This window comes from Diabrotica virgifera, chromosome 6 (genome assembly GCF_917563875.1).
Source record: "Diabrotica virgifera virgifera chromosome 6, PGI_DIABVI_V3a".
NCBI classification, from domain to species: Eukaryota; Metazoa; Arthropoda; class Insecta; order Coleoptera; family Chrysomelidae; genus Diabrotica; species Diabrotica virgifera.
The window spans coordinates 176472966-176492776 of NC_065448.1; the positions used below are offsets into that span (position 1 = coordinate 176472966).

The 19811-nt window shown below is 33.0% G+C and overlaps 1 protein-coding gene across 1 annotated transcript in view; it reads left to right on the forward strand.

Annotated features, from left to right (window-relative positions):
* Window positions 1–19811, forward strand: part of LOC114328615 (uncharacterized) — a 59304-nt gene that overhangs the window by 14023 nt on the left and 25470 nt on the right. Inside the window, exons 2-4 of the mRNA XM_028277505.2 lie at window positions 4185–4402; window positions 8329–8556; window positions 14791–15371. Of these exons, the coding sequence (XP_028133306.1) occupies window positions 4185–4402; window positions 8329–8556; window positions 14791–15371 (1027 nt within the window). The remainder of the gene's footprint in view (window positions 1–4184; window positions 4403–8328; window positions 8557–14790; window positions 15372–19811) is intronic.

Genomic DNA, 19811 nt, shown 5'->3' on the forward strand with positions numbered 1-19811 from the left:
AATGACAATTTTCATGGTTCAAGAACACAAATAAACAATTTTATTTTTGAAACTGCGAAGTACCCAAATTCAACCTCAAGCCTTATTTAATCAGATACCGATAAGTAAGTTAAGATTGTTTCATTTTAAAACATTGTAATATTAAATGTTAATGCAGCCCGGTCGTCCGTCCTCTCATATGCACTTCATTAGAAATTAGAAATCAATGTTATAGAATAAAAAGAGACAAAAAATCTTATGGCAAACTATCAGAAGAAGAGTTGGGCTTGAATTAAATTACTTTATAATTTCAAAAATTCTATTTTTTACTTGTGTTTTAGAACCTGAAAAATCGTCATTATTCGATTTTTTTCAGTTTGAAATTGTTGATTACTCGAAAACGATTAACTTTAGAGAAAAGTTACAAAAGACCTTTTTTGTTCCCAATGATCCAGAGAACCTAAAATAATATCCACCTGGGCCGAGAAAATTGATTTTTATAATTTGTTTAAATATTTAAAAGATTTTTTTTTAATAAATGTAGCAAAACTCCGAAATTATGGCATTTAGGTATAGGGAATATAACACGAAAAATAATCAGCATTTCTTAGGCACTTCAAAACGCAAAAAATATAGAGGGTGTTCCATTTGAAATAAGAAAGTTCATTAGATTTGCAGAAAAACAGAAGATCTGACAACAATGTAATTAGCACTATAATATCGAACGCATTAGAAAACCCCTACCTACCAAAATCTATAAAAATCGTGCAAGCCGTTTTCGAGATAATTGAGTGTTTCCATACATAAAACTCACTCTGTATATCATACTAGTGACGTCATCCATTTGGGCGTGATGTCTCATTTGAAAGGTAATTCAAATCCTCTATTCAGTAATATAAACATTAACATAATTATGTATACAGGGTGTCCAAAAAACTTTTTTGGAATTAAATTATTTGAGACAAAAATAAGAATGTATGTAATTTATTTAATTCAAAATAAATTTTACTGCTGTCAGAAAACAGGAAAAAATGCACAAAACAGGCACAAATTAACAAAAATACCTTTACAAACTCCTATTTTAAAGGATTTTCTATGCTTTTCCAGAAACTCTACCGACAAACAAAGGCAGGAGATTCCTCAGATACTTTTAAGACAATTTAACCCAATTTATCTAGCCCGAAAATACTTCCTAAAGGAGCTAGAGCTTTTTGAAGATGGCGTCTGGTAATTAGTTTTTCTTAAATACCTCCAGAACGCTTCTATTTAGAAAAACGAAAATTGGTACCCATATTTATTTTCCAAAGATAAATCGATTCCATCCATTGCAAATTTCTAGTACCGGTCATAGGCGTTCGTTTGGGTGGGGCAATCGCATAACTTTTTTGTTCTTAATTTTTAAGCATTTTTGAGTCTGGATTAATAAAATATAAGGTATTATAGTACTAAAAGGTACTCCTACTTTAAGTCGATAGGATATACCGTTTTCTAGAAAAATCGATTTGAAAAATTTTCGTTTTTGAATATCAAAAAAAGTTTCAAAAAAAAACTATTTAGAAAAACGAAAACTGGTACATTTATTCATATTCCAGAAATGAATCGATTTCATTAATTGCGAATTTCTAGTACCTAGTCATTTGCGTCCGTTTTGGGTAGGTCAACGGTTATTTTATCGCATAACTTTTTTGTCTTTAATTTTTAAGACTTTTTGACACTAGATTATTAAATTATGATGTATTCTAGTATTAAAAGTTACTCTTGCTTTAAGTTGGTAAAATACACCGTTTTTTTTGAAAATTTTTTTCAATAATTTTTTTTTAATTCAGGAAACGAAAAATTTTCAAATCGATTTTTCTAGAAAACGGTGTGTCCTACCGACTTAAAGTAGGAGTACCTTTTAGTACTAGAATACCTCACAATTTAATAATCCAGTATCAAAAACGCTTAAAAGATAAAGACAAAATAGTTATGCGATCAAATAACAGTTACCTCACCCAAAAAGAACGCCTATGACTGGTACTGGAAGATAAATATGTTTACCAATTTTCGTTTTTCTAACTAGAAGCTTTCTGGAGGTATTTAAGAAATACTAATTAGAAGACGCCATCTTCAAAGAGCTCTAGCTACCTTAGGAAGCATTTTCGAACTAGGTGAATTTAGTTAAATTGTCTTAAAATTATCTGAGAAATCTCCTGTCTTCGTTTGTCGGTAGAGTTTCTGGACACCCTGTATAAATAAAAATGAATGTATGTATGTATGGTATATTCATACCTTATAGAATCGTAAACTATGCATTTGATCACATGAAGATCTTAAGCACAGTTATTGTACATGAATCCGGGAAGATTTCTGAGTTGGTACAACCAACCTAACTGATCATTATTTACGCATGCACCACAAAAAAATAATGTTAATCAGAAAAAAGTATACCCAATATTTTTGAGTATTTTCGGTTAGGTATTTTTTTCGTCTCACCCGACTGGACTATCATAATAATTTTTTAACTGAACTTAAAGTTTACTTTAAAAAAGCCAAAATGTACCCCAGGCTGTGAGAGAAAAAACGTGTTATAATTCAGGAATTTTTGAAACCTATCAGTTGTTGTAAAGGACGATACCAGGAATAACTTATACTAAAATGTAACCAAAAATTTTGTGCGCTTTTTTATTTATGACGTTTTTCATTTGTTAAATTTGATATTTTAAAGATTTTTAATTTTGCAGCTTAGGATGTTCATTTTAGAGAAAAACTTTTAAATACAAAAATGTAGTAAATTCAAAAACCTACAATTTAAGATATATCAAGTTTAATTTCCTTAACTGGTTATTGCAAAACAGCCTGCGAAAAGTCCAAAATGGCCGTTTTTTGCAATTGCATTATTTATTGTAAAAAATGACTATTTTTATTTTTTTAAGGCTTTAAAATGAAGATCTTTCAATTCCAAACATAAAAAAAAATTGTAAAGACCTATTGGTGAACTCGTTGCTTACATATTATAAATTGTTTATCACGAGAGGTCAAATGTGGAAGGCTATAACTTTTGAAGAAAAAAAAAATCGTAGAGTTAATACTATCTATCTAGATCCACTCTCCTTCTAGACTTATATTTTAATGTAAATAAATGCATAAAACATTATTTAATCTCTTATTTCGGGTTTGAAAATAAGGGGGCAAATTTCGTTATAAACATTTAGAAGTGAAGCGGCCCCTATACATCCTATGAGTTTCTAACTTGCAGATTATTGTTGATGAAGACAGAATAAAGATTTAAAACAAAATAAAAATTTTCTACAACCGATTGAAGCCGAGATAATTGTTTTCGTTTTCTTAAACCGTAGTGACTTTATTTATAGAATTTATTTTACAGTCATTGACTAAAGAAAGACTTATATTATCTTAAAATAAAAATTATTTTAAACGAAAATTACATTTAATTATTAAAAATGATATTTAAAGTGGAGTAGAGATTTTTTATTTTTCTTTACGATTGTGATTTATTGTATCGGTTGCCCTTAGCCACGTATAGTACATTGAATCACGGTTTTTGCTCAATATTTTAAAGAACCGCTTGGATTGACATGAAATTTGGCATACACATAGATAACATGTCAAAGAAGAAAATTGATATTGGGTTGATGTGTGCTTTTGCTCAGGGTGTGAGTTTCGCCCCTTATGGGGGGGGGGGGTGAAAAAATATACGTTCAAAATAAATAAACTGGCTAATTCTAAGCAATTTTTGTTCTATAGCATTTTTTCACTAAGTTAATACTTTTCGAGATATTTTCGAGTAAATACCTTCATTTTTCAATACACGTTTTTAGTCAGTTTCTTGCAAGTAACTCAAAAAGTAAGTATTTCATTGAAAAAACATTCTTAGGAAAAATATAGCCCATAAAAAAGTGAAAAAAATGTTGTATCTATGAGATCCCTAGATCTAGTAAAAGAATGAGTTCTAAGTAAGTTTTTCTCTAAAATGAATATCCTATGCTGCAAAATTAAAAAATCTTTAAAAATTGCAGATTTAACAAATAAAAAACGTAATAAACAAAAAAGTGCACAACATTTTTGGTTACATTTTAGTATAAGTTATTCCTGGCATCGTCCTTTACAACACCTGATAGGTTTCAAAAATTCCTGAATTATATCCTGAAATCGACCTTTTTTCACCCACAGCTTGGACTATAATTGGAATCTGTGTTTTACAGATTCCGCCAAGTGAAGATCGATATGGTAGTAGATACGGATTTTCTCAAAGTGAGGAGCGAAAGGGAGCAAGATATGCACTACCTACCCCAACAAAACCGAAGCTTACCAGAAGCCAAAGTCAACGATATGAATACATCCAAATGCAAGAACAAAAGATAACCCCGAAGAAGCCTCAGTATCACGAAGATGTTGAGGTGTCTCCAGGCCGAGTACATAGGTTTGTATAGATTTTTATTAGAATTTATTGGACTTTTTTTCTTTCCTGATGCCCATTATAGGATTCTGGAAACCTTATTCTTCTTTTGGTGCATATTCGTTTCGAATATTGGCGATCATTCTGACTGTAATTATTTTATTAAGTGATGCTTTAAATAGATTCGTTGTTGTGGAGAACCATTTCCTCAGGTTCTTTAACCATAATATTTTTTTTCTTCCAATTCCTCGCTTTCCGAATACTTTACCTTGAAAGATTACCTTCAGTAATCTGTATTTAGTGCTGTTTCTCATTATGTGTCAGAGATATTCTAACTTTCTCCTTTTCTTCACCTCTCTTTCTTCCTCATTCTTCGTAGTATGGTATGGTGGTTATATTGTCCGTCCATGAAATTCTTAGGATTCGCCTGTATAGTCACATCTCGAAGGCTTAAATTTTTTTCTCCATCGCTTCAGAGAGTGTCCAGGATTCAACTCTGTAGTATAATATTAAGAAGATATAACATCTTACTTTTATCTCCAGATTAATGTTGTGGCTTTTAAAGGTCTGGAGACTTTAAGGCCTGGATTAGTCTGAAAACCAGTACCAGCTTTTAAAGGCCAGGAGGATGTCTACAACAAGTGTTTGCATGCTGCGATCTAATGCTTCGCAACGATGCAAGGTAGGGTTGATAAGTGTTTTTTGTCTGGCACATGTCCAATAAGGAAATCTGTTATAACTCGAAGCTGATTCCTGTTTGTTTCCAGCTAGCACATGGTCCGTCCGATATACAATTAACCATATTGACCGGGTATATTATCCCAATGAAAGTTATCTTCTCCTTGGGTCCAAGCTTTTTTCCAGTGTCGGGGATAGTGCTTTTTGGCAGTTAAATAGCCCTTAATGATCTTTGAAATGAACTTCATTAGTCATTCTCACACCCGTCCTTATATGTATATGTTACCGGCCAAACCCGATTCCAGGACAAACTAGTTTAGCCTAGGCCAAACTAGTTTGTCGGTTTGTCCTAAGCGCGTTAGGATAAACTAGTATGGCCTAGGCCAAACTAGTTTGTCCTATCGCGCGTAGGCCAAACGAGTTTGTCCTAGGCCAAACTAGTTTATCCTGATATAAATATACACACTTCAGGCCAAACTAGTTTATCCTGATATAATAAAGACTCACACTTCAGGATAAACTAGTATGGCCTAGTCTAAACCAGTTTAGCCGAGTCAAAATAATTTAGCGAACATGTAAGGCCTTTTACATGTTGGGAATTCCCAAATCACGTCCCAACAGGGATGGCAAAAAAATTTATACATCGATATATTGTATCATATGATACATCGGATGAAGATATTGATACATGCTATAAATCAATATATTCTTGTATAATTAAATAATATAAAAAATAATAAATAAAAGGATGAGGTTTTCTTCAAAAATTAAAAGAAATGATACACTTACGAATGAAATCGAGTACGAATTAATATTGTTTTCATCAATTTTGAAAAAATGTGAAAACGTTGAATTATCTACGTCCGTCTGTCTGTCCGTCCGTCCGTCCGTCTGTCTGTCTTCTCGTGAACTCAACTCATCCATCATTATACCAGGTATAATGACAAATGAGGTGTCAAATGAAAGCTTATAATCCAAGAATGGTACTAAACTTGAGAAATTTGACCTAGGCTGTCTGTCCGTCCGATCGCGAATATAACTCAATATTATTGTTTGTTTGTTACGAATAATTATAATTTTAATAAAAATTATTATTTTTCCAAGAACAAAGTATTTTATTCAATTTATTATTTATATTAAGTCGTACAAGTTCGCTGAATTACTTTCTTCTTCTTGGCTTTTCCCATTATGAGTTTGCCGTTTTCGTCTTCCATAGTCATCTCTGAGGTCTCTATCTATCATAACATTTCCTATGTGAATTTTCCATCTCACAGCAGGTCTTCCTCCCCGCGGGTCCCAGTCCAGTAATCTTTTCGGCCACCTGTGCTCCGGCATTCTTTGTACATGCCCGTACCATTTCAGGTCTCTACTTTTACTACCACAACTTTTTTGTAATTGAGCATTCTACTTCTATTCTGTTTCATATTTCCTCTGTTTTTATTCTATCCTACCTGGTAATTTGTAGACACCTTCTCATAAACTCCAATTCAACTGTTCGTATTTTATTTCGTATTATTGTTGTCACTGGCCATTCTTCCGCTCTTGTAGGGTAATATTCAGCACTATGACCTGAAAAATCCTTTTTTGTTTTCTTTAGTTAGAGTGTTCTTCCATATCACTCTATGGAGTGCTTTCGTGGCTTGTTTTCCCCGTACTATTTTCATTTCTATATATTTCACACAAGTGCCATCTCAGTTTATCATTTACCCTAAATATTTAAAAGTCTTACAACTCTTAACAGTGTCTTCTAAACTTACGTTTAAATCAGCAACCAATCTATAATCAATTACTTTCGACTAGATTAAATTGGTTAAGACTAGGCTAAACTAGTTTATCTTGATATAAAAACATACACTTCAGGATAAACTAGTTTGGCCTGAAGTGTGTGTATTTATATCAGAATAACGCGTCCTAACGCGCTTAGGACAAACTAGTTTGGCCTAGGCCAAACTAGTTTGTCCTGAAATCGGGTTTGGCCGGTAACATATACACTTCTCCAAGAAATTAATGCACTACCTTAAAAATTGGTAATTTTTAATGTCTCGAATTTCCTAAACCTGTTGTCCGATTTAAGTGATTTTTTTAATACGTTATAATAGCTTTTTCCTTTAACAATATCGCTGTAATAATATTGTTGCTAGACAGGTAAACTCTCAGTGTATACCGGGTGTACAAATCAAGCTGTGATTTTTTTCTCAATGTTCGCGCCACCCTGTGGAATATTCTAGCACTTATCAAATACTGAAATTAAAATAGCCTCGTGTTTTTTAACATTCTGTTTTTTTATTCATTGGCTTATGTTGGATAGTAAAAAAATTAGGTACTTCAACAACTAGCCTTGTTTTTCATCAATACAGGATGTTTTTAAATAAGCATGGCAAACTTTAAGGGGTAATTCTGCATGAAAAAATAATGACAGTTTGCTTTATAAACGTATGCCCGCAAATGCCTCGTTCCGAGATAGGGGGTGTTTAAATTTTTCTTACAAACTGACGATTTATTTATTGCTCTAAAACCGGTTGAGATATGCAAATGAAATTTAATGGGTTTTAAGAGATAGTTATTTTGCATTTTTTGACAAATAATTTTATGTTCACCATTGGCGCGTATAAGGATCATATTACCCGCATGCGTGCCAATGATGAATATTAGATTCCTAATTGTATATCAAAAAATGCGCAAACCCACCAAATCGTCAGTTTGTAAGAAAAATTTCAACACCCACTATCTCGAAAACGAAGCATTTGCGGACATACATTTATCAAGCAAACTGTCATTATTTTTTCATGCAGAATTACCCCTTAAAGTTTGCCATACTTATTTAAAAACACCCTGTATTGACGAAAAACAAAGCTAGTTGTGACTAGTTTTATTATCCAACATAGGCGAATGAATCAAACAAACAAAATGTTAAGAAAATATGAGGCTATAGTTGGGTTTTAATTTCATTGTTTTATAAATCTAGAATATTCCACAGAGTCACGGGAACTTTGAGAAAAAATCACAGTTTAATTGGTACACCCGGTATACAATGACAATTTACTTGTCTAGCAACAATATTATTACAGCGACATTGTTAAAGAATAAGGCTATAGCATATTAAAAAAATCACCAAAATCAGACAACAGCTTTAGGAACTTCGAGACCTCAAACTGGCCCATTTTTAAGGTGGTCCGTTAATCTCTTGGAAAAGTGTACAATTTGTTCCTAATATAATAATATATTATATAGCACTATCATTCTTCTTGGACTCTTAAATATAAATGTTATAGGTATGCTGTAATAGAAGCTGAAGAAGAAACTGAATTATCTTCTCAAAGTACAAGATACGCGCTAGTTCCTGTAGACCACTTACCATCGATAACAACTACCCAACAACAACTGATAAATCAAAACAAAAGTAGATACGAATATATTCAAGAAGAACATCAACCAGTGATATCTCAAAGTCCAACTCGATATGAGTATATCCAGACGTCACCTAAAAAACCTCAAGCAAGGTAACTAATTTATTTATTACCTTATTTTGATTATTTTTCTTGGTAGGTAGTAGGCAGGTACAGGTATATCTAATGCAGTGATTCCCAAGCGGGGGGCGATTGCCCCCCGGTGGGCGATTTAAGATTTTCAGGGGGGCGATAGAGCGAAGGGGGCGATATGGGGGGCGATAGAGAAAAGGGGGAGATAAGGGGGCGTTTAGAGTCCGGGAAACGAGAAATGGGTAGTTGAGAAAAAAAATACAATACTTCCGATCGGATATCCATAGGATAATAAAAAGTGAATATGTATACCCGTGCAGGTAATATGGTAATAATAACACAAGCGTCTCGTCTAGTAACAGAGGGCTATGAATCATGACACAATTTAATTCGATAGCTATAGTCGCCTCGCAAATGGACTAGAAAATTTAAACCGATTATAACAAAATTCAGTTTGGCGACATTGTGTAAATACCAAGTCTTCTCAGATATCGACAGAACCATAATTGAATCCAGACAAATTAACATATATATTTGCCAAAAAACTGAGATGTTTTAACCAAATAATGTTTCAAATGGTAGGGGAGCCCAAGCAGGGATTTTTGCAGTTACTCGAGCGCGTTAGAAAATCACAGGGGAAAAACCCTGTACCTGTAAATGTACCTCTACCATAAATATATTGGCTCTTCATCAAGGGTCTGAAAAAAAATCTATCCTTAGAAAAACTCGAAATCTTCAGATTAAGATAAGGTAAGTTAAGTACATGCAAAACAGTGTATATTTCAAAAATCTAACGATTTGAGCGGGGTGTAACGAAATGGGCAAGTCACAAAGTTCCACAAAGAAAAAGCGAATATTTCGCGAAATGAACGTCAGATCGGAAAACTAAAAAATACCTGTTCAATATTTTTCAATAATCTATCGAATCATACCAAACACGACCCCCTACGGAGGGGCGTGGGTCTAAATTTAAGATTTGAAATACGAACCCCGCAATATTTCGCGAAATGAACATCAGATCGAAAAGCTGAAAAATGCAGGTATTCAATATTTTTGAAAAATCTATCGAATGACTTCGAAAGTGGGAAGTTACTTTAAAATCTTAAATTGGAGCCCTCATATTTTTATTGCAGATTTGGATTTCTTACGTAAAAATAAGTAACTTTTTTTCGAGACATTTTTTCGAATTATGGATAGATGGCACCATAATCGGAAAAACGATTGTTGGAAATGAAAAATAAATTAAAAATAGAAAGTCGCCCACTTATGGAAAACTTGACTCAACTTTTTTGGTTTTAGGATCTACCCTTCACAACCCAATACTTTTCCATAACGCTCGAGTAACTGAAAATTTAGCATACTTTCCTCCCCTACTAAAATTTGATGTGAAAAATAATTTTTAATTCGATTCGCTAATTAATTTGCCTTTTTGTCCTTAAAAGTAGAAAAAACGTTCAATTTCTTTTGCGTAATAGTTGTTATAGTGTAATCATTTTAACTGTACTATGCGAATAAATAAACGAAATGAACCTGCAACTACAAGGGAAGAACATAAATATGACCAAAGCGAAGGGAGTAGTCGGAGTATTCAGTGACAAATTATCTATTTTTGAACAAAATATGCAGAGAAGAGATCTGACCAAATTTCCCAACAAGAAATCCTCTTGTGGTTGTGGTAATTCTGAGGATCTTCGAACATATTGCCTCCACCTTCAAATATTGAAAGAAATTTGCAGCCCCGTTTCCAAGATATGACTAGTCTGAAAGTGCCAACTTGGTTTATCAATCCTTTTAGCGTGGAAGTCTCAACGTCATGTCCTTATCTTCAAGAAAGCTTGATTGATTTGAAACATGATGTTGAAATTGAAAGTCTGTTTCAGGAGTGTGGCTATGAAAGATTTTGACCGCAGATAAAAGAAGTGTATCCAATCTTGTGGAATGCAATCAAATTACGATTATCGGCATTCCCCACAATATACCTAGGGGAGAAAGGTTTTAGTTCTTGTATGCATATTGAAAAACAAATAAAGAAATAGGCTAAACGTAATTTAAAGAGGGGATTTGAGGTTGCTATTAACCAACATTAAGCCAGACATAAAGACATTATGTGAGAGACACCAGACCCAAGGCAGCCATTACATATAATCATTTATCATTTTACGAAATGTAAAAATAAATAAATACGGATACGTACCTTTTTAGGCAAGACGAAAACGGCGGGTTCGTTGGAAAAAATATTCCCATGAGATTTTTTCCATAATCACATTCGTGAGACATCCCAGAATAAGGTTCAAAAAGTCGTCCACGTGAAAAGTGGTCCAAATTTTTTTTAACAATTTTTTTTAATCAAATTGTAAAAATCAATATTTTTGGCCCGGACAATTTTTTTTAGTTTTTTTTTTGACTATTCTGGACAAAAAAGTTTTCTTATAATTTTTCTCTAAAGTTGATTGTTTTCGAGTTATAAGCAATTTAAAATTGAAAAAAACCAAAAATGGCGATTTTTAAGGCTTAACAACTAGGTTAAAAGTTATTATTCTCAAAGTCAAAAAGTGACTAAATCAAAGCTTAAAGCCCTCCCTACAGGATCCTGAAGAAATTTTTGTCATTATTTTATTACTAAGCTGTTATTTTTAAATAATAATAATGAGCGCCATGCACGTGTTAGGCGGCCGTCAATGCTGAGTGCGAGAGAGATGCCATTCCGGCAGTCCAATTGTGCATCTTACTCGCACTCACATTTACAGCCGCGTCAATACGATCTAACCGCTCATTGTTATTAATTAAAAATAACAGCTTAGTAATAAATTAATGACTCAGATTTCTTCAGGATCATGTAGTGGGGGTTTTAAATTTTGTTTTAGTCACTTTCTGACTTTCATAATAATAATTTTTAACCGAGTTATTAAGTCTTAAAAATGGCGATTTTCGCGTTTTTCAAATTTTAAATTGCTTATAACTCGAAAAAGATCAACTTTAAAGAAAAATTATAAGAGCCCTTTTTTGTCTAGAATGGTCCAAAAAACCTAAAAAAAATTGTTCGGGCCAAAAATATTGATTTTTGCAATTTGATTAAAAAAAATCGTTAAAAAAAATTGGACCACTTTTCATGTGGGCGACATCTTAAACCTTATTCTGGGATGTCTCACGAATATGATTATGCATAAAAATCTCATGGGAATATTTTTCCCAACGAACCCGCCGTTTTCGCCTTGTCTATTTGTACTGATTAATTATTTGTTTCAATTTAATTTGAGAGGGGGGGGGCGATTGTAGTATTCATAAATGACGAAACATGTCTAAGGGGGCGATCATCGGAAAAAGGTTGGCAACCACTGATCTAATGTATGAGTATATTATGTTCTTAAGGGGTATAGTCCAAGTAATGAAGCTTAAAATAGGACAAAACCTCGCAATTTTTACAGAATGGATCGATTTGCTTGAAAATTTGAGAATAAGTAGTAGATAGTCCAAGGATCAAAATCTATATTATGCCGAGAGTCGCTTTTACCATGGGGGTGGTTGCCACCCCATCTAGGGGGTGGTTGCCACCCCATCTCGGGGGTGAAAATTTTTTGTTATACTATAATCGCAAAAGTTGGTAAAAACGTTCATTCTAAGCAAAAAATGTTCTGTACATTTTTTTGATAAAATTGATAGTTTTCGATTTATTCGCTATCGAAAGTGTTAGTTTTATATTGAAAAAATCAATGTTTTTAATAAGTTTTCTGCTAATAACTCCAAAAGTTTTCGTTTTATCAAAACATCAAAAACATCAAAAGTTTTTTGAGTGAGATATTTGAAATCACACTAAATTTTTTTTCACACCTGTAACTTATTAAAATAAACATTGTAGAAGTTTTCAGGAATTTTCCGCTCTCGATAATATCGTTCATTCTGAGTTTCAATTTTTCAAAATTATTTATTAGTTTTCTCAGGATTCGCAAAAAATGAATGCATTTAAAAAGCAATGGAGTCGAAATATTGCGCCAACGCCCTTAAATAAAGTTATCTCTATAAAATTTACGATTAATCTCGATTATAATATTTGAAGCAGTTATTACTAAATATTAAGTTTAAAACATCATACAGATTTTTAATTAGAACAAGCTGAAAATGCGAGCATTATCATAACGAAAACTTTGTTTGTTTACGTATTTAAATTCATAATATGGAAAATTTCCATTATGAAAAGTCGTCTAGTATTAAATGCTATGTTTTAATATGCAATTATATGCTAATTTAAATATTGTGAACTACAATAAAGGTACTCTATTCTCGAACGAAATTCATATTTTTTGACATACCTCGAATAAAATTGATAAAATTTGATATATGATGATTGAATCTTAGATTTTAGACCATGCAGATCTTTTTATGAAGAATAACTTTTCTTCATAAAATTAATAATAAAAGAGTTATGAATGAAAATGATATTGGTATCCGTAATTTGAGAAAAATTTTCAAATTTTTTTTTTATCTTTAGAAGAATGTACAAGTAATAATTGCATATTAGAACATAGTTTTTAACTCCAAACAACTTTTTATAATAACACTTTTCAATATTGTGAAAAATAAAGATACTTTAATCTTGATCGAACTTCATATTTTTTGACATACCTCGTATAATATAGATTTGATATCTAATATAAATAAATAAATACAAAATAAACAGTTTTCCTTGAAAATAGTGAACTGTAATTTAAGAGGCTACAGTAGCGATCAACAGGTAGCAACAAACGCGTTCCAAGATTGTGGCTCTAATTTTGAATATTTTGTCGAGATATTTGGCACACATATTCGTAATATAATAAAGAATGGCGGTACAGAGCCCAATTTCAGAAATATGCTAGTACGTGGAAATTACTCTATAACTAAATAAAATATTGAAAAAAGGAGCCTGTACCTCCATTAAGAAGAGAAAAAATGCCTAGATCTTGTGTAATCTTGGAACTACTAAAATTTTTTATTTCTAGCAAGAAATCGAACATACATCTAACCATGATATAACTAAAGAACTAATTAGGCAACATAGAGAAATTATCACTGTCATTTTGACAAACCTGCGTCAGATTTTCTCTAATCTGTTCTGTCATCTTTATCGATATCTGTTCAGTGCAGTAGTGTGTTAATTTAAGAATTCGTTTTTGTTGTTTCATAGGAAAGTAGTGTTTATTGATAGTTAATTTATTATGTATTTGTTGTTGTTGTATAAGTTGTTGGCCTCTTTAAAAGAATATATTGTTGTTTATTGTGAGTTTTAGTTATATGTAGGTAGGTAAGTATATTTTACGTAAAAATATTTCGAATTCTAATGCGAGTATATAAAGTGTTAGGAGGATTTTTTATTCTAAAAATATTATCAATAGTTTAGCAAATGGAAAAAGTAAATCAAACGAAAAATTAAGTGAAACCTTCCAAGAAAAAGTCCATTAAAAACCGTGCCAAAATTATGCGAAAATCGAAATTTGTTTCGCTCAAAACAAAAAATGATTATTTATTATTGTTTTATTATTAGATATTTCATGCAAATACCTTTCTAAATACCTATCTTAACATAAAAGTTTCACCCATTTTGGTTTATTTTTATAAATATCTATTTATTAATAATAAAATCGTTTTCTATTACTTCCATTTAGCGCGACTATGATATTGTCAAAATATTAATCTTAGATAATGTCAAAGATTACCACTGTTGCCAAAGTTTATGATACTATCTCCCGAAGTTATGTTTTGTTGCTACCTGTTAATCGCTACTGTTTACTCTTAACATTGCATTAACATAAATAAATAAAATTTGTTTATCCGACATTTCAATTTTATGTTGACGTTTAGTTGCGTCAAACGAAAACAAAGTAGAGTTGACGTTTCTATGTCGGAAGAAAATGACAATTTAAAGGAGGCTTGTGACGTCACAATGACGACTTTGAGGTCGGATATCTCGAAGAAGGTTAGAGATAGCGAAATGCCGTTTTCATATTTGGATTCAGAAGACAAAACTACGTAGGAATCCGTCACTAGGTGGCCTCTAGATATTTCAGGAGCGGCAACGCAATAACACACACACTTTTGCGAATTTATAAACGAAAAGTTTTCGTTGAAAATTATCTACAACGTTTTTGCAACTGTTCATTATCATCGGTGGAGCTAGATATCGTGAACATCTACCTTCCTAAGCTTCCAGCGTCTAAGTGGATGGAAGTTCCTACCTTCCTCTTTATCACACACCACTTACTTTATTTATTTATTTTTCAGTTGGACTCATATTCAGCAATCTCCAAGACCAGCAAACCCTACAGCTACCCAAAAACTACACGAAATTCTTTCTACACCAAAGAAACCAACAAATCAAGTACTGTCTCCACAATCTGCAAGAAAACTGATGCCACCTCCCCTTTCGCCGATTGCCAAAGAATTCCAAAGCAAAACAGCACAGAGAATGAAGAAGCCCGCTCCCAAAGCTCAACAGAAGCTTAACTACACTTTAGCTACGAGACAAGTAGTTCAAGACAAAAGACATACAGCAATAGTAGCTCCTATGTGCTCAAGTCCTATACAGAGCATTTACAGCGAAACCACATACTCAAAATCCGACTCCTGGTCAAATTTGAGCATTAGAAAAGCTCCTGTTAAGGCGACTTTGACTTTTTCTGCTATTATGATGGTTCTTTGTGGAGCAGTTACGTCTGGGTTGAGCTTTTACATGATAAAAATTATGGACAGACAGTACTTTCTGGATTTTGGGGTGGTAGCTGGATTTACTTGTTTGATATTAGGATTGTTAGGATTTAGAAGTAGGAATATATATTGGTTGCCGAACAGAAACTATATTTCTGGTAAGTAAATTTTTCTTTTTATTGATAATCCATTTTATTCATTATTTACATAATGAAGTACTAGTCTACTTCTTCTTCTTTTTCTTCTTCTTCTTCTTCTTCTTCTTCTTCTACTTCTTCTTCTTCTTCTTCTTTGAGTACCGTTCCAAATTTGAGGTCTGGGTAGCATCCATGACAATTTGCCTATATAGTTCTCGATCTTGCGCGGCATATAACAATTCGTTAATAAATCGACGAAGGTTTCGGAGCCATGAATATTTCTTCCTACCAATTCCTCTTTTTTCCGTCAATCTTTTCGTTGAGTATAAACTGCAGTATCCAGTATCTGCTGCCTCTCATTATATATCCCAGATATTTAAGTTTTCTCATTTTTATCACCTTCATCAAGTCACCTTCGCCTTGACCTATTCTAAGGGCACGAACATGCCGAAGATACACGGATGAGCGCGGTGTAGGTCGCGATCGCGGTCGAGGTTTACATCGATGACGGGCAGAACATACCGAAGATACCTTCCTCTCAGTGTTCTTTGCGGTTTCCATATAACCAAAACTTGTCGCAACCTGGGCCCTGATTCTAATTCAACTTTCGAGTGAAAACAAAGTTGCAATCAACATGGTGACGTTGAAATGCGACTGTGCGAGCCTTGTGGATTTTAGTTGAACTAACGAGATGACGTCACAAAATAGCGACTATCGAAATTAATAGCGACTCCAAAAAAGTGTTTGATATTATAATTTCGAGTCGAAATTATTGTGACACGGACATGAATGAATATGAATGGCCGAAAGCGAGGTTAGGTTTAGTTTAGGAGATGTGTTTTGTTTGTTTCTTGCAAGGAAAACTAAAGCAAAAGGTATTAATATGGCTGAGTTTTATTGAAATTTGCTGGTTTTGGAGGAATTAGATAGAATAGTATTAAATTAGAAATATTATAATAAGAATTTCTACAACGTGAATTATCAACACAATGAAAGATGTAAGGTAATAATCTGGGAAAATTAGTATAAAACAAGGAAAATTATGTACCAGCTATTTTATTGCTGGACATGCTGGAATCAAATCTTAAGATTTCATATATTAGTAATATAGCTATGCAAAGTCCTCAGAAAGTGTGCTATTTGGTTTATAAACAAATTGGCGCTCCGAAATCTTTTTTCAATGATTGCTCTGTAACTCAGAAGATTTTAAAAGAGCCGCGGACGTTTCCCCAACTGTCATCAATACGACTAACTTCACGCGTAACTTTGATACGAGAATTATAAAAAAAAATATGCATTGAAATCCAGATCCCGTAATTCGTTAAGCGTGATAAAGTGAGTACAAAGACATACATTTTTCTTTCTTTGTATTAATTAAAGCTTCAATTTACCGTAAACTTCTCGTAGACTGCAGATAAGGTAGAGTCGTGTGGGTAAAAATCGTGCGCCCAAACCAAAAACACTCACATAAAAATTCACTGTAATTTATTTAATTCTGCACATAGATATTTTTTTCCGATTTCATTCGGCGGAAATTTTCCTCGAAAAATTCGGGTTTTCCAAACAAAATCTTTAATTTTTAACTCAAATTTTAGGGAAGTAATTATTTATCAATAATTAAATAACTTGGTGACATAAATCTTTTTTGTTTTGCGTGTCTTGAAGATATGAAAATTTGTATGTACAAAGAGGATCGGAATAAAAAGGTAATGGTCCAGTGATTGAAATCCTGTTGTTTATAACTCTGTCGCAAATACCGGTCAAATTTGACCGGTTATACCTGGAACCACTCCTCGCAATTCAATTTTTTTTTTCTTCAAAAAGGCACAGAAGCCGTGCCCTTTTCAACAGCGTTAACTTAATTTAATTTAATCTAATATTTTTTGAGGGGTTCTATTTGTTTATAAGCCAAAAAATTGTTTCTTTATAACATTCCTGAGACCTCTAAAATAGTCCAATTTCAATTCTGTAAAGTACGTTGAATAGGTATTGGCTGTGAGTTTCGACGGTAGCGCTCTCTCGCGGTTTGAAATTTGTACTTTCCTGATAAAATTGGTGTATGTGAAATATTCAAAACGAGAAAAATAGATATTTATCTAGAAAAACACAAATTATGAACTGAAATATTATTGTAACCTGATTACTGAACGAATACATAGAATTAATAGTAAAAGTAATTATGCTTTTTTATTTTATTTATTATAATTTTAATATTTAATATATAAATTCGTGCGACTAAATGACTGCTTACGCAAGAGGCCATTGAGAAAGAGAAGAAGTTTATGTGAAATTTAGAGGTTACCTGTTTTTATTGGCTGTCAGTTTGGTCGGTAGCTCTCTCTCGCGGTTTGAAACTTGTACTTTTCTGATAAAATTATACAAATTCAATGCACAAAACTACCACTAAGAGCGCTGGCGAAAACTGTCAAATCCCGTCTACTCATCGGCTCACAGCGAATAGTGCTTTTTTATATGAAAATCATAGTTATTCTGGTGTATCTTTCTGGTTATTATTTCGACCGAAATTTTTTAATTAACATTTTAATTATTGCTAAACTATTGGTTAGATTGTCGCCGGCTTCCTGATATATACTACTATAAAAAATCTTTCATGTCATCAATTTATTTAATTATCGATAAATAATTACTTTCCTAAAATTTTAATTGAGAATTGCACATTTTTTTGGGAAAACTCGGATTTTCCGAGTAAAATTTTTGTTGAAGGAAATCGGAAAAAATAACTTTGTGCAGAACTAAATTACGGTGAATTTTTATTTGAGTGTTTTTGGTTTAAAGGAAAAATCTTAGGAGTTACAGAGCACTAATTAAAAAAAAGAAGATTTAGAAGTGCTAATTTGTTTATAAATAAAATAACACACTTTCTACGGACTTGTCATACCCCATATTACTAATATATGCAATCTTAAGATTCGATTTTAGCAATAAAATAGCTGGTAAATAACTTTTCCCAAAAATGGCATTTTTTCGATAATTTTCCCAGACTATCAACAAATGTTTCGCTGGTTGCGTAGCCAATAAATCGGAGCGCCAACCCAAATTCTGAGCAGTGTCAACATGATAACGTTAATATCCCCAGTTGTAACTAATATCGAAATTAATAAGAATCTCTATAAATTGCGACCATCATGGTGGACTCGAAATTAAATTGCGACGTCGAAATGAATTAGAATCAGGCCCCTGATTACAACAAGACATGAATAAATACACCAGCCGTATCTCCGGCGAATGTCATGTGGTTTAAAAACAACCAATAAACTTTAATTTACCACGCGATCAACAGCTCGGTAGCGATGTAAAACAAACTATTTTGTTTTGGCATCGACATTGCTGTAAACCGCGATGATTGGTCGCGAGGGTGAACGGGTGACACATCCTTGGTATGTGCGATCTCATAAGAAAATGAAGGTTTGTTTTGACATCGATGTAGCAAACGCGATCGCGACCTAGACCGCGCACATCCATGTATCTTCGGCATGTTCGTACCCTAAGACTTCTATGTTTGAAATGCCTGGAGCCCATGATATTTTGAGCATTCTACGATATGACCACACCTCAAAGACTTCTAATTTATTCATCATATTAACCTTCATGATTAAAGTTTCACGTCCATGTATACATCCAGGATACACATAAAATTTTAGGAACTTAATCCTTAGTTGTAAGTTCAGCTGAGAATTGCTCAATTGCTCAGTATAGATCTAAGTTTCATAAATGCTCCTCTTACAATTTCTATCTGAGTTTTAATTTCTTCATCACAAGTACTAGACATAACAGTCAAAAATAAATTAGTCTAAAGCACTATTAATTTCTTTGTTTATTCTCTTTCTTCTTCTTCTAGAGCCGACTCCACTAATGATGGTTGGCTATAATCATTGCAAATTTGTCTCTATCTTCTGCTTTTCTGAAGCGTAGTGCTGTTTCACATTATAAGAATTTAAACGTGCGAGGGTTAGAACACACGCCGACATTCCACTGGTGGCTCATGTAATCATATGGAGCCTTTCTCACTAGACGGTGTTGAAACGTTCGGTCAAGTTGTCGTGTTTAGGTCGTCCCTCGCTTACAACAACAGACGACAGCCGTGCCGTCTTTACGCACCCAGCAGCATAGGCAACTTAATGCATCCTTTCATATGATACTGTCGTTCAGTCACACGAAGGTAGCTTCCTAGGTTGTTTGGTATATGATTTTCATTTACACTCTGTGGCTGTTTGAAGTAGGTGCATAATAATTACTGATAACAACAGTAATTAAAACTGTCAAGTATTATTATAATAAACTTTATTTTACATAATTGCAATTGACGTTGAGTATAGAGGGTGTTCCATTAATATGTGTGAATATAAAAATATATAAATCGTATCTTTTTGTGTTAATAGGATGGACCCAATGAATTCGGTTTCTCTTCTCTTTCTTCGACGATAAAGTAAACACAACGCT